This window comes from Engystomops pustulosus, chromosome 5 (assembly GCF_040894005.1).
Source record: "Engystomops pustulosus chromosome 5, aEngPut4.maternal, whole genome shotgun sequence".
Classification (NCBI taxonomy): Eukaryota; Metazoa; Chordata; class Amphibia; order Anura; family Leptodactylidae; genus Engystomops; species Engystomops pustulosus.
Window position 1 is genome coordinate 40,245,457 of NC_092415.1, and position 14,853 is coordinate 40,260,309.

General features: G+C 40.0%; 1 protein-coding gene across 4 annotated transcripts in view; it reads left to right on the top strand.

The window, feature by feature from the left end:
* STAU2 (staufen double-stranded RNA binding protein 2) overlaps positions 1 to 14,853 on the top strand; it is a 166,287-nt gene that overhangs the window by 80,678 nt on the left and 70,756 nt on the right. For all 4 annotated transcript variants that reach the window (XM_072151706.1, XM_072151708.1, XM_072151707.1 and 1 more), the window contains 3 exons: positions 844 to 981; positions 7,306 to 7,437; positions 8,044 to 8,104. In XM_072151706.1, the coding sequence (XP_072007807.1) occupies positions 844 to 981; positions 7,306 to 7,437; positions 8,044 to 8,104 (331 nt within the window). The remainder of the gene's footprint in view (positions 1 to 843; positions 982 to 7,305; positions 7,438 to 8,043; positions 8,105 to 14,853) is intronic.

Here is a 14,853-nt window from a genome sequence, read left to right on the forward strand (position 1 = left end):
AAACCAAACAGGTGGTATAATTGGCTTCTTACGAAATTTATTATGTAGTTATCTACCCAAAAACTTCATTGGAAGTGTCAACAGTGAAGGAATAATCGTCCTCCTACATGCATGCAGCCGTTATACGTCTTGGTATCATTCAGTATATCTGTAACAATTACGCAAAGAAACTTTCATGAGGTACATTGCAAGTAGAGCAGATGCATGGGTGTCTGACCATTATATCCAGATATCCTAGTTGCATGTTGCTTTCTCTATAGTGCAAAGATTCATTTTCGGCTACTAAAATTCCAACATTTTACCCAATAGACTAACTTTTATTTTTTTAAGTAAATTTTTCCACAATATTTTTTCCCCAATGAATTCTTTTTGAGACTGAAAGTGTTTTTTTTTTTTTTTTTATTGGGGGTTGTTTTTTTTTTCAAAGAAGATGGTCATTAGGCTTAATATATGACGGAACTAAAATCTGGTCTTCTCGAAGATGTGGTCCTTTTTAGGGGCAAAGCTTTAAATCGGTGGACACCACAAAATCAATTGATGTTTGTTTTTGTGGATTTTCACTTGTCTGTCTACTAGTAGATCGGTCTTGACTGAGGAATAGATGCCGCTTGTTTTAGCATGTGATATGCTAATTTGTCGCTAAACTAAATACCTCCTAACTGACAGTCAACCTGGGACCGCCCACCTTACAGGAGAGAGCCTTTTTAGCTAAAACTAAAGCCAGTTGCTTATGACCAAGTTCTATCAGTGAAATTCACTCTTTAACAATAATTCCGTACAGTACTGCTTTTTCCCACCATGTTGGCGTCTATATATTTTAATTAACTTGATGTCTTCCTATAGGCTTCCCCGGAATATGGCCAAGGAATGAATCCAATCAGTCGTTTGGCTCAAATCCAGCAGGCAAAGAAGGAGAAGGAACCCGAGTACGTTTTGCTGTCAGAAAGAGGAATTCAACGCAGAAGAGAATTCATTATGCAGGTAATGTATCAAATTTACCTTTCTTTCTGCCTTTTCACTTGTGAACATATTGCGCCAATATAGAATTAGGAATGTAATATCACACGGTCTCCTGGTTCTGTTCTCTCTTTTTCACTGAAATAAGTCTTTTAGTAATGACTGGTGTATGGTACATAGCAAGGGCCTTTATTGTTGAATACTCTACAGGTAAATGCAGTTAGAGAAGAATTGTTCATGTTTTATCACGTCTCCAGCATTTTCCCCTGTAAATAGACAGCATTCATAGGTTGGGTATGAAATATTATTTTTAGAATTCCCTCTTTTATGTTAAGAATTGTCTCCAAAGTCATTATGCAATTGAGCATGTGCTATAGTGAATGCATTATTTCAGAAACTGCTGTCTTGGGCTCTGTAGCACCTAGAAACCTGCCTATGGTGTTATTTTATGAATGAAAGTCTCCGGTGGTCAGTTGCCTCAATAGCACGTGTCTGGCCACTGCTTCCAGGGTGCAAGAGTGGTCATATCCAAGGACAGCCATCTCGTTTCAAGGGGTCAACATGTTTTTCAGAATATATATAGGTACTGCTGCTACTGATAAAGATCAAGATTCAATGGGAATCAAAACATCACATTTTTTTATGCCTGGATGATGTGTAAATAATGACTTCAACTTTTTCGGTGCTGTGGCTCCCTCCGTTTTCTATAGATGAGATCTTTTTAACCTGCTGGACAACATACTGGTAGTGGTTTATTAAGTCATTTTTTTCTGCCAGTATCCAATCCACACCGCAGAATACGTAATTTTATGTTGGTATATTTTTATAGCTGAGATTCTCATATTTTAATATGAGGGCGAAGTTCTAGGTGCTCTAGGACCCAAAATATCATAGGTTGTGAGTTTGAGGGGTTTGCGAGAGGGGTTGATCTCCTTTCACATAAATAGAACATCACTTTACATATTTTGCTGTTTGAGTTAAATAATGGAAGGAATAGCTTGGATTTTTGCCTTCTGTATAAACACATATATATCATTGCTTTGTGTGTATATTCTATGAACATTGTGCTATCCATCTAAACGGTGTCTCCTGGAGATGTAATTTGAGTGAACATTTTTTTATGAAGAAGCTATGGTGCAGGTTTTCCCTTTCCTGTAAGGCTCTTTTCTATAATATTTAAACCTTTCTACTCGTTTATTGTTTTTGCAATATTTGCCACAGTTGTATAAATTTTTTACATTAAGCTCTCATCCTGCTACATCGTCAGGAATGCAAATATAGAAAATAATTAAGAGAAACAGTATATTCTGCATGTTTTATTAAAAAGGTGATGTTTCATATAGTTTACTTCAATAACCATATAAATCACAGCATTTGTTTAAAAAAAAATGTGTGGCATGCAGAGAACTGTTTCTGTAGGAACCTGTCCCCACCTAAAAATGGCCCTCTGGTGACAGGTTCCCTTTAAAGTAAATCTAACATCAAAATCAAGCATGATAAACCAGGGGCACTTTCTAGATCTAAGCATTATGACTGTGTTATTCTTCTATTTGTTTTCCATGGCCTCCTTCCTCCTGAAATCAGCTTTTAAAATTATGTTAATGAGTCTGAAGGGCCCTGGGGGTGTTACCAGAGCCCATCCATGTTGTAGCTTCACATGCTGTTATACTGTGCAGGAGCACATCCCCCACCGTCTGTGTGAGATTACAGCAAGCCAAGGAGGGAGAAGGAGGTGCTCAGGCAAAGTCTAACATATAGTTTAGGACACTTAATGTAGTTTTTATATTTTTTATTTAGACACTTTATGTACGTATATGGGGTACAAACCTCGTGATAATTACTTTCATTTTTTAATAGTTTATACAATTGATCTGTATTTTTGTTTTTTAAAGGTTGATTCATTTTTAAATGGTTTAATAGTTTAATAGGTTAGAAAATTTGTCGATCTTTGTTTTTTAAAGGTTGATTCATTTTTAAAGAAAGTCTGTCATCCCCTTATTCCCCCTAAGCCCACCAACAGTATCCTGTAATGTGTAATGTATGTGCCTCGGAGGTCCCTGTGCCAGCACTTCTGAAAAATTGTTTTATTCTCATGTAAAACTGAGTCAAGGAGGTGCGGCTGCTTGTCCAGGCAGTCAGGCAACCCCACCCTCTGACTGCTGTATGCTCTGCCCACTCCATGCATGATGCATGCCAGCCCTGACTCCGAACACCAATCCGTCATCTCCTTCAATGTGGAGATTAGATCTTAATTGTATACTAGTCAAATTAGTTTTACTAAACACTTTAGGACTAAATTATTTCTGTGTATGGGGAATGTGATTCCCATTTGTGATTTGATGTGACCCTTATATACCTTAAACCCAGCATACAGCTGTCTCATAGTTCAGTAGAGGGACATTAAAAACCTAGAAGACAACTTCTGCATAGTTTGCCAAGGGAACATGAAGACCTAATTGTAATTTTTTTTTTTTTATCAAACATTATCAAGAGAACACAAAGAACCTCAGTGTAATAGTCCTTATTGTGTTGCAACAACAAGATTCAACAGTTTACTCCTCTTTATTACTTAAAGAGAACTTGCCATGCAAAGTAACCAACCCACAACAAATGCTTAATATATGCTAACGCTAAAAATATGATGGAAAAGCATTGCCCTCATCCGTAAATCCACGGCTGTAATGTTAAAAATGTTAAGTTTGTAAACTTATTTTATTAGCTTGATGTGAGTCCAATGATAGTAATGGGGTCCTGCATATGATCCTGAACTGCTCTGGCTCCTTGTTCCTGATTGACAGGTCTCGCCCATGCAAACATGCTGCTGGTATGGAACTAGTATTTGGGGACCATCTCCCAATATTCTACTAAAGACTCATACAGCTCCATTTACCTTCAGCTTCAGGGGCAGTAGGAAGTTGTACACAATTCCTTGTTAGAACGTTTTGAGAGAGAGAGAGCGAGAGACACCCATGGTGGTTGTGTGACTAAGCACTTCTACATTATTAACCACTCCTTCAGAAAAGTGGGGGCTGAAAGAGACCTCCCTATGTGAAGAGAAATTAACCTCCAGCTTCAGGAATCTTCTATCGATAGTCTCTCTCATTCATGGGAGAGGCGGCTGAGTTAGCAGTGTCAGCGTTAGTGAGGAGGTGGGTCATACAGACTGTATGCTGCAGCTCCCCGCCTTCTTGACTAGAACAAAGGACATCAATAAGTCTTTTATAGAAGAACGGTGGCTCAAATCCCACAAATGGAGGCATCAGTGGAACATGTATAAAAACATCTAAAATGTTTTGTGTGTGGGGTGGTCCCTGGAGACAGGTTCTCTTTTTAGTTACTTTATTACTTAAAAAAAAATTATAAAAAGTTTTTGTTTTTCAGAAGAAAAAATGTAGTTGTTTTCCTATCAACCACCTTCTATTGTTTGCAGCTTGCTAAAATTTAAATTTGAACGTACTGATTTGCATCTAAAATTGATCCAGATATGTCACCATAGCTAAACCTGGATGATAAATCTGGTACATGTCTGGTGTATCTAGTCAAGGGGCCACACCCCTTTTATATAGGCCACACCCTTTTTATATGGAGCCCTTCTTTTCTTTTGGCAGAACGAAAAAGTGTCTTAAACACATAATAAATGTTGTTCAAGGGATTTACACCCGTTGTTGATGCACGTGTGCCATTTTTGAAATATAAATTGGCATTTATTTATGTAATTGGCATTTATTTATTTTTTTCACATTCCGTACTCATTAGGGATTACACACTTATTGTGGGAATTTTTTAAGGACTTCTACCCAGCCCTGAAATGATCACAATGCCTTGGATTCACAAGGCTTTTTTTTTTGCTTATTTTTGTTTTGCACAAAACTAGTAGCGAGTAGCTGGATTCGTTTTCGGCAACCGGGCAGAGGGGCGGGGTTTCCATCGTATCTGTCACACAATATATCTCCCCCATATCTTTAAGTTCATTTGCAAAATGAGCCTGCGCTGAGCTTTTCTACACAGTGCAGATTCCCCCGTTTTACAATATTTCATAAATCTGTCCCAAATTTGTACTAAAACAGTAAATCATCCATAACATCATATGCAATTTTTTTTTTTTGTGGATATAAACTATAAAATGATGGAAAAGGGGGGATTGAACCTTACAAACAATTGCCACACACATACCAAATCTACTACAGTTTGTCAATCCAACAGCGGTGATGCAATTACAATGTTTTGAGGACCTTATAAAGAAAGTTTTTGAAATGATTATTTTGTGTTCTTGTGAGTTTCTCGCAGTATGTCGGCTAAGATTCAGCACCGCTCTATATAGACTCCCGGAATGGTTGATTCAGCTGTCGGATTCCTGGGTCTTACCCAGCACTTAGTTAAAGCTGCGGTTGAATCAGGCCACATGTACTGTCATTGTTGGAGCCCACACCAGAGCCGCCTGCAGTCATGTGGTGGACTCACACCCACAACTTGATGGATGTGTTGGTCTAATTTTTTTTTTCTTTTATTAAACTTTGAATAAAAGCAAGTTACATTGTGTAAAAACTGCATAATTCAAAGTGCTGCAGATTTTGTTTGTTAGAACTGTTTGATATAACATTTGGAACCCAAGAGCAATGTACATCTTCTATAACTGTTCAATCAAAGTGACAATAAAATGACTAATTCTCATTTGTCGTATTAGCAGAATGGAGGCCGAGAAAAAGTCTCATGGGCTTTAAAGAGGTTGTAACAATTTTACGAAGTGTCCCCTTTCTCCAGCAATCCGGAGAAAAGGGGTTCCTGTTCTCACCAATGGGTGGAGTTGCAGATCACGCATATGTCCTGCTGCTCTATTCATTAGTGTAGGAAGTTCACTCTGAGTGCCAATGATACCCAAGCGCTGTGCTTGGTAATTTTCTGTATGCAGAGCTGTGTCCCTAGTCCCATGGAAGTGGCCAATGACGAGTGGTCCCCTCGGGATACTGCTCCGTCATGCATCGATTTCAAATTAAAAAAAAAAAAAAACTCCCACATGACAGCATACACGTCTGCCCCACTATCAAGGGACTAGGAATACAGCTCTAGATACAGAAGGGTAGACTTTAATCTAACTTTTTTTTCGGGAAAAAGTCAGTTTTACTTTAAAAAAACAAAAAACAAACAACTACTCTTTAGCAATGTGTACACTTTTCTCTATGGGGACATGGGAGAGACAGAAAAAGGCCTCCTGATGACAGGTTCCCTTTTAATATGGGTCTTGTGAAATAAAGTATTTTGTTTGCTATGGAGTGAGAACCATAACCCTATTCTCCATTGTGCACATTCATCCTTTAGACCAGTGATGGCTAACCTATGGCACTGGTGGCAGAGGTGGCACTCAGAGCCCTTTCTGTGGGCACTCAGGCCATCACCAGAGATGACTCCAGGTATCTTCCTGCAGTCCCAGACAGCCCAGGACTTGCTGTGCACAGATGTATTTTAAAGTGACAGCTGTACCTGGGGCTATTTTCTGCTTTATTGGTGTCCTCAGGTGCTGGTATCAATGAAAACTGTGACAGAGAAGGGAGTATAAATCACAAATTACATTTCTGTGTTGGCACTTTGCGATAAATAAGCGGGTCTTTGTTGTAGTTTGGGTACTCGGCCTCTAAAAGGTTCGCCATCACTGCTTTAGACCATCGGTGTAGTATGAGCTAGATTTCTCAGAAAATAAGTTGCAGATCTGGAAATCAATAATATGCCAGATATTAACTTGTTCATCATTTGGTGAATGTCATGACAGGTAGATTAGCCCACTATCTCATGGACCGGTCAGAGTGCAGAGGTAAACTATGATACACGGAGTCCTTTCTTTCCCGCAAAACAGCAGCGCCAAACTGTAAAAGAACTGCAATGTTCGGTGCTGCTATTTGTTAGTAAAGAAGGAACGCCTTGCATCATATATTACTATGATGCACACACAGGGGGAGTTTTATGCATGCCCCTCCTTATTGGGCCGGATACATCAAGGGGATTAGGCAAAGCTATTCCAAGTCTCAAAAGAATGAAGACTGACTGCTGCTCCCCCATACACATCCTCCATGCCCACGTAGCGTGGCGTATTCACTACCTTCTGCAACATGCAAGAATTTGCAATTACTTCACTGCTTCTATGCCAGAAAACTGACATAGACGCCTGTGATAAATCTCCCTCACAGAGTCCGCCTTAGGGCTATTGTCAGTCCATGAAAACTGGCCGGTGTATAGTCTGTTATCCGTGTGCCGCCGCCCCAAGTTCTAAACATCAGCTAATGAAATGAAGGAATCAAACCCTTGTGTTTTTTTTTTTTACTTCTGGACATTTTATTCATTTTCTTTTTTTGATAGGTAAAAGTTGGGGAAGAAACGGCAACAGGAACAGGACCCAACAAAAAGACGGCAAAGAGAAACGCTGCGGAGGCCATGTTGCTACAGCTCGGCTACAAAGCTTCAACTCCTGTTGCAGAGAGTACTGCGAAGGTAACAGCATCTGCTATAGAGGCCACTAACCCTCTGCCATGGTTTGCGGTTTTTTATCTTCTCTGCATATCCATACAAGGCAGATTTTTTTTTTCCCCCCAAATATTACCATGATGATCAAAAATCAATTTCACTAATCGGTCACAAAAACCAATACACATCTCGATACCTGCCACGTGTGAACCTTTACTACAGCTGTCATCCACTAATCCTGTGTAAAAAATAAAATCTATTTTACCATTCAAAATTTGAAATAATGTTGAATGGACAACACCTATTGGCTGGTTTCTCCTGACCTTTCGTTTGTGGACCTTGTTTTGCTCTTATTTTTGGCGTTTGCCATCTTCTTCTTTTTTTTTTTTTTTTTTTTATATCTGCAAAAGATTTAAAAAAAATATTCCCTTTATTTTCCATTTAATTATTTTTTGTATTTTTATAGACTCATAAGTTGACTATTTTTTTATTTGTTCTGTGGGTGAGTTAATAATATTTATAAAGTTGATACACAAATTGGATGTGTGAAGAAGTCCTTGTATATTCTTTTTCTAGTGGCTATTTTTATATCAGATATTGTAAATATCATCTTATTTCTTTTTTTCTTTACAGCAAGGTGAAGTGCAGGCCTGGACAGAACAAGGTCCTGCTGGGGCACCTGATCAATCGGGCAGTAAGTGTTTACAACTGAATCAAAATTATTACACAATTTTTACAATTTAAAGGTTTATTTTTTATGTTTTTAATGTTTGTGCTGATATGAGGTGTAGGGTCTGACCTTGGGGTGAATTTGGGGGTCCATTCCTTCTCATATAATAATAACCCTTCTCACTAAAAAATGATGGATCCCAGATTAAGAAATGTCTTCTCTTATATAATTTCTAATGACACTGTAGCCAGGTACTTAAGTATAATGCCTAAATTATCTGATCTACACATTCCACCAACGTGATAAAAGCACATATTGGTTTTGTCATGTTATGGCTTTTGGAACATGTGATAACCATAAAATAGTGTATTGGTGACAAGTTGCCTTTGTTGGCATTCTGAATAATTTCAGTAGTTTAATTCACATTACCTGGCTCCCTGCCAGCAGGGTGTGGTGAGTCCCAGAGGAGGGGGATCTGCGACCTGTGATTTCCTGTGTCTCCTCATGTCTTTTTCCTCTACTCCTAAACATCACCCTCCCTTGCCTGCTCAATGCACATGATAGGAAGTGGGGCGGGAGCTGGATGTTTGTATGGAAGAGAGGAGACTACCACAGGCTGTAGCTTCCCACCCTGGTACTCACTACATCCTCCTGGCAGGGAGCCAGGTAATTTGAATTAAATTACATTCATGGGGACAGGTTTGCTTTAACATGCCCTTGTCTAGCAAGCTACCAAAACTATACTAGTCCTTAAAGTACATAAGTGGTTGGAAAAAATAAGTACTTGATGTTTGCCTCTATAACAATTGAAAAAAAGAAAAAAAAACAGCCATCAAAACTCCTAGTTTTTTCCACGACCTGGACATTAGACATTTTTGGTCAATGCAGTGAAAAATCTTCCAACTTTGATGCAATTTCAGTCCTAGTGCTATCTTTTTGTAGTTCCTCATCTGAGTTGTGAGATTTTCGCAGATCTGAGCTACCACATCTCTTTGGTTTCAGTATGCTCAAACTGCCCTTTCATATGAACATTTTTCTAGTATGTTCTGCGCATGTTTGTGATGTGCGGTTTTCTTTCTAGAATGCATGCTAGCACATTATTTTTTTTTTATATTTTTTATGCGCATGAAAAGCGCCCCAAGACAGGTTTATGGGCACACATTAAAAATGCATTGCACTCTGACATACATACAAGGGCACTGTAGTTTTCACTGATCCATTGATATGGAAAACATAGACCACATTCTTTTTTCCCCCATTTTTATTATGTGAAAAAATGATGCGCTGGACAAAATATGACTGAAAACTGATGGAAATTGTTACTGACTAAATTGATAAAACACTCATGTAAAAGGACCCTAACACATAAATGAAAATCTGACATCCCGGTACTGTCCGTTTTTTTTTTTTTTTTTTTTCCACACAAACATTAACTTTAATGGGCGAGTTTCACGTATGCCTCGGATCAGAGGGGTGCATGCTTTGATTTTTCCAATAGGATCAGATCAACCGCGTAGAACTTTATACTATCAATGTGCCGCAGTTATCTCCACGTATTGTCTAGATTTTCACAAAACTTCAGTATCTGTTAGTAAAAAAATAGTTTTCTATGTAGTATACTCTTACGTGGCATGAGGTAGCCTACGGTAACTGGTGGGTTTAGTTTAGACGTACGTTATAATCTTGACTATAAACTGCTGGCTCACTAAATAATGAATTCTACGTGTGTAGTTGGCTTTTATCTGTATTCTGTAGCTGATGGTGAGCTCCTCTGGTTCATATTCTGCCAGTAATATGTTATTTTATGAGCTTTATTCACTGTAGGCCCTCAAGTTCTCATTACCCACATTGACTTTGGCCTCTGTGCATACCAGATGGCCTTAATGTTCTTGCATTCCTAAATAATGAGACAGAATAAGAAAGTGTTATACAATGTAGAGATGCATTATATCTACCTCTATTGTAAAGTTTTAACCCCTTACCACAAACCGTGATGCATCTATGTCATGGCATGGGTAACGGCATGCTGAGGCCTCCACATGTGGCAGGTGTTTGCTGCATTATGCAGAAAATAATTGTCACTATAACCGGCTCAATGGTGTTAGCAGTTCAAGTGGCGCAGTGTAAGACAACCAATGCACTTTAATGCATCTTGGATCCATGCGGCACACCACATGACGTCATGATGGAGGGTGCCAATGGCAGTCAACACCCTTCCTGGAAGTCCGCTGCAAATCCAGTAAATTTCTAATATGCTGCAAAACGGTTAAACGGATACATCTGCAGACAGCATGTTATAGTGCAGGAGGAGCTGAGCAGATTGAACAAAGTGTCCTATCTGCAGGCAGCATGTTATAGAGCAGGAGGAGGTAAGCAGATTGAACAAAGTGTCCTATGTGCAGGAAGCATGTTATAGAGCAGGAGGAGCTGAGAAGATTTTACCTAGTGTTCTATCTGCAGGCCGCATGTTATAGAGCAGAAGGAGGTGAGCAGATTATACATAGTGTCCTATCAGTATGTTATAGGGCAGGAAGTGAGAACTGCTATTGTCCATTTTAAATTTTTAACTTTTTGTAATATGTCCGACACATTCAATTCTTAGGAAATGTTTTTTGACATGTCAGAGCAGTAAAATCTGATAGGATGTGTTTAACGTTACAAAATGATAGATACAAGTGAGTGTATGTTTGGACAAGCTGATGGGTGTAAGGTCCAGACTCTTCATAGCATAATACAGTCCGGCCTCGGGCAAGAGTTTTCCAGTACATTGGACTATTGAGAGATCCTATCTTGATGGGATAGTTTATCTGGCCAATAAATAGATTAACAAAATAAATATATGTGTCCCTGCACATATAGTTTATCAATTTTAACGTGTCATTTCTGAAAATTAAAAAGCTGGACCATCATTTAGTGTATGGAAGGGGGCATCATGGCTCTCACATCCTATGGCAACATCGGGGGCGGATAAAACATGCATATAACTCAACATACCTGATATATTCTTCTTCTGGGCTTGACAACTGTAAGGGACCAATCCCTTTTCTGCAATGAGAACATGTGCACACTCTTCCAAGCTTAGAGTACGTGTGTGGGTGAATATTTTCAGAGCAGATAGTTACAAGACTAAGTTGCACCTACAGTAATTCTAGGCTCACCCTAGAATATGCCAGACACAGTTGATCGCACATGATGGGGTTAACGTAATGGGGACAGTCCTGTTTACTTATGCAAAACTGAGACTAAACATAAAAAGGCCTTGTTTCTTCCTTTTAATCCTATTAAAAGAACCCAGTAAAAGTGTTACTGTGCACAAAACAGTAGTATGAATTCTAAACCGTTTTTTTTATCCCCCCCCCCCCAAGGAGTATACAATGTATACAATTACTAATTTAACATCTTATTTGAGGACTGCCTTCATCTAATATCATTAGCAAAGGACAGCTACTAAATCTCTGTATTTGTAGGACTAGGCATATCCGTGCATTTTTCCAGGTACTTTAATGAGAACTATATAATACTCTGTTACTTCTGTGATGGGGCTGCAGGAAAATGTAAATCTTTTTAGGATTAAAGAGAACCTGTCACCAGGGAGCTAAGACAGGTTGCAGAAGCCCATTACAGCTGCAGTGCAAAAATACCTCTCTACCTTTTATAAGCATTTGCATTACAATATAATTGTGTGTTATAACTTACCTTGCACCCTGACAAAATCCTGGGGTAGTCACAGGGGTTGGGCTTTGATTTGGATGCATTTCAAAAAACATGTGACTTGTGGATACTGCAGGCTGCCCCCACCTTTGAGCTCCTGTACAGCTCCTCCCTCTCCCACTGATTTCGGCTCACCAGGATGTGACCTCTGTGAAGGAGCAGGAGGAAGGAACTGTACAAGAGCACAAAGGTGGGGGCTAAGATCTGAGGAGTGTGTAACACAGACAAGTCACATGTTGTTGTTTTTAAATGCAACCAAACCAAAACCCAACCCCTGTGACTACCCGAGGATTTTGTCAGGGTGCAAGGTAAGTTGTAACACACAATTACACTCACCGGCCACTTTATTAGGTACACCTGTCCAACTGCTCGTTAACATTTAATTTCTAATCAGCCAATCACATGGCGGCAACTCAGTGCATGTAGACATGGTCAAGACAATCTCCTGCAGTTCAAACCGAGCATCAGTATGGGGAAGAAAGGTGATTTGAGTGCCTTTGAACGTGGCATGGTTGTTGGTGCCAGAAGGGCTGGTCTGAGTATTTCAGAAACTGCTGATCTACTGGGATTTTCACGCACAACCATCTCTAGGGTTTACAGAGAATGGTCTGAAAAAGAAAAAACATCCAGTGAGCGGCAGTTCTGTGGGCGGAAATGCCTTGTTGATGCCAGAGGTCAGAGGAGAATGGGCAGACTGGTTCGAGCTGATAGAAAGGCAACAGTGACTCAAATCGCCACCCGTTACAACCAAGGTAGGCAGAAGAGCATCTCTGAACGCACAGTACGTCGAGGCAGATGGGCTACAGCAGCAGAAGACCACACCGGGTGCCACTCCTTTCAGCTAAGAACAGGAAACTGAGGCTCCAATTTGCACAAGCTCATCGAAATTGGACAGTAGAAGATTGGAAAAAACGTTGCCTGGTCTGATGAGTCTCGATTTCTGCTGCGACATTCGGATGGTAGGGTCAGAATTTGGCGTCAACAACATGGAAGCATGGATCCATCCTGCCTTGTGTCAACGGTTCAGGCTGTAGGTGGTGGTGTCATGGTGTGGGGAATATTTTCTTGGCATTCTTTGGGCCCTTTGGTACCAATTGAGCATCGATGCAACGCCACAGCCTACCTGAGTATTGTTGCTGACCATGTCCATCCCTTTATGACCACAATGTACCCAACATCTGATGGCTACTTTCAGCAGGATAATGCGCCATGCCATAAAGCTGGAATCATCTCAGACTGGTTTCTTGAACATGACAATGAGGTCACTGGACTCAAATGGCCTCCACAGTCACCACATCTCAATCCAATAGAGCATCTTTGGGATGTGGTGGAACGGGAGATTCGCATCCATGGATATGCAGCCGACAAATCTGCGACAACTGTGTGATGCTATCATGTCAATATGGACCAAAATCTCTGAGGAATGCTTCCAGCACCTTGTTGAATCTATGCCACGAAGAATTGAGGCAGTTCTGAAGGCAAAGGGGGGTCCAACCCATTACTAGCATGGTGTACCTAATAAAGTGGCCAGTGAGTGTATATTGTAATGCAAATGCTTATAAAAGGCAGAGTGGCACTTTTGCACTGCAGTTGTAATAAGCTTCTGCAACCTGTCTTTTGTGAAAATGAGGTCCCTAGTGACATGTTCCCTTTAAAGATGATCCCTTGAAGGTGTAGATGCAGTTCTGTGTAATCATAGCTTTGTATATGTTGTAAGTAGCAGTAGGACTGTGAAAATGAGCACTGGACTGGATTCTGAGCACTTGGGTGTGTGAACTATTTGATGTTCTGCTACACAGCTGCACTCCCCTGAGTAACTGCTATTGTATTCAAACATAAGCACTGACTCAGAGGAGCAAAGGAGAGAGTCTGCCCTGTATTCAGTTAAGACATCTCGCACACTGGTGCCCTCCATATCTAACTGCAATCCTGAAATATTACTCTCTTTCCACAGTCCTGCTGTTACCTACTACAGTCTGCAGCTTTGTACATTCAAAACTGCTGACAGATTCCCTTTAATGTCAGGGACTCTTCAAACAAAAATTACAACACCTCAATATAATTTATATAGGAAAATAAATGTTGGTAACCTGTTAACCCATTTTTTTTTTTTTAAAAAAGGGTCAACCAATGTTACTATGGAAGAGTCAATTGCCAATGCCGTGCATAGTCCCTGGTATTAAACGGTATAGGATGGATATAGGATGGATGGAGTATTAAGGTTCATACTCCACTTATGTTTGACAAGGGCATCCCTATTTCTTCTTGCTCCTCACCTGCTCGTGTGAGATTCTGTGCTGCCCTGACTTGTAGTATATGCACCTTAAAACTCTGCCTGCCCTGACCTTGGCTTAATAACAATTCCTTTTATTTATATAGCGCACACATATTACGTAGCGCTGCACAGAGTTTGACAAATCAGTCCCTGTACCCATGGGTCTCACAATTTAATCAACCTACCAGTATGTTTTTTTTGGAGTGTGGGAGGAAACGGGATGACCCGGAGGAAACCCACACAAACACAGAGAGAACATACAAATTCTTTGCAGATGTTGACCCTGGGACTTGAACCCAGGACCTCCCCGCTACAAGGCTGTAGTGCTAACCACTGAGCCAACATGCTGCCCTCTTGACCATCCTCTGCCATGCACACTTTGTGTTTTCCAACTTCTTTAGTTCCCGCCCTGTACTAGTGGTTGTTGCCTCTAGCGTTATAATCCAATTTAATGTATAGGGGATAAAGGCCAAATGTGGAAAAAGGTATCCGGAAAGCGCTACAGCCAAACCAACAAGGTGGCACCATGGTTGCCGCCTTCAAACTTTTTTTTTGTAGACATCAAAACATTTACAAAAAAAAATATATTTTTATATCCCAATTTTTTCCTTGTAGTTATCCTAATGATTTCTCGCATGGTGCCAATTATTGTGAATAAGTCTGTGTATCTGTGCAAGAGAAATTGAGGTGTTTTTGCCTCTCCTTGAAATATTCAGCTTCAAAATTTGCTGACTTCTTGTTGCATGTGGGTAACTCTAGTGATGAATCTTCATTACAGGATGCTATC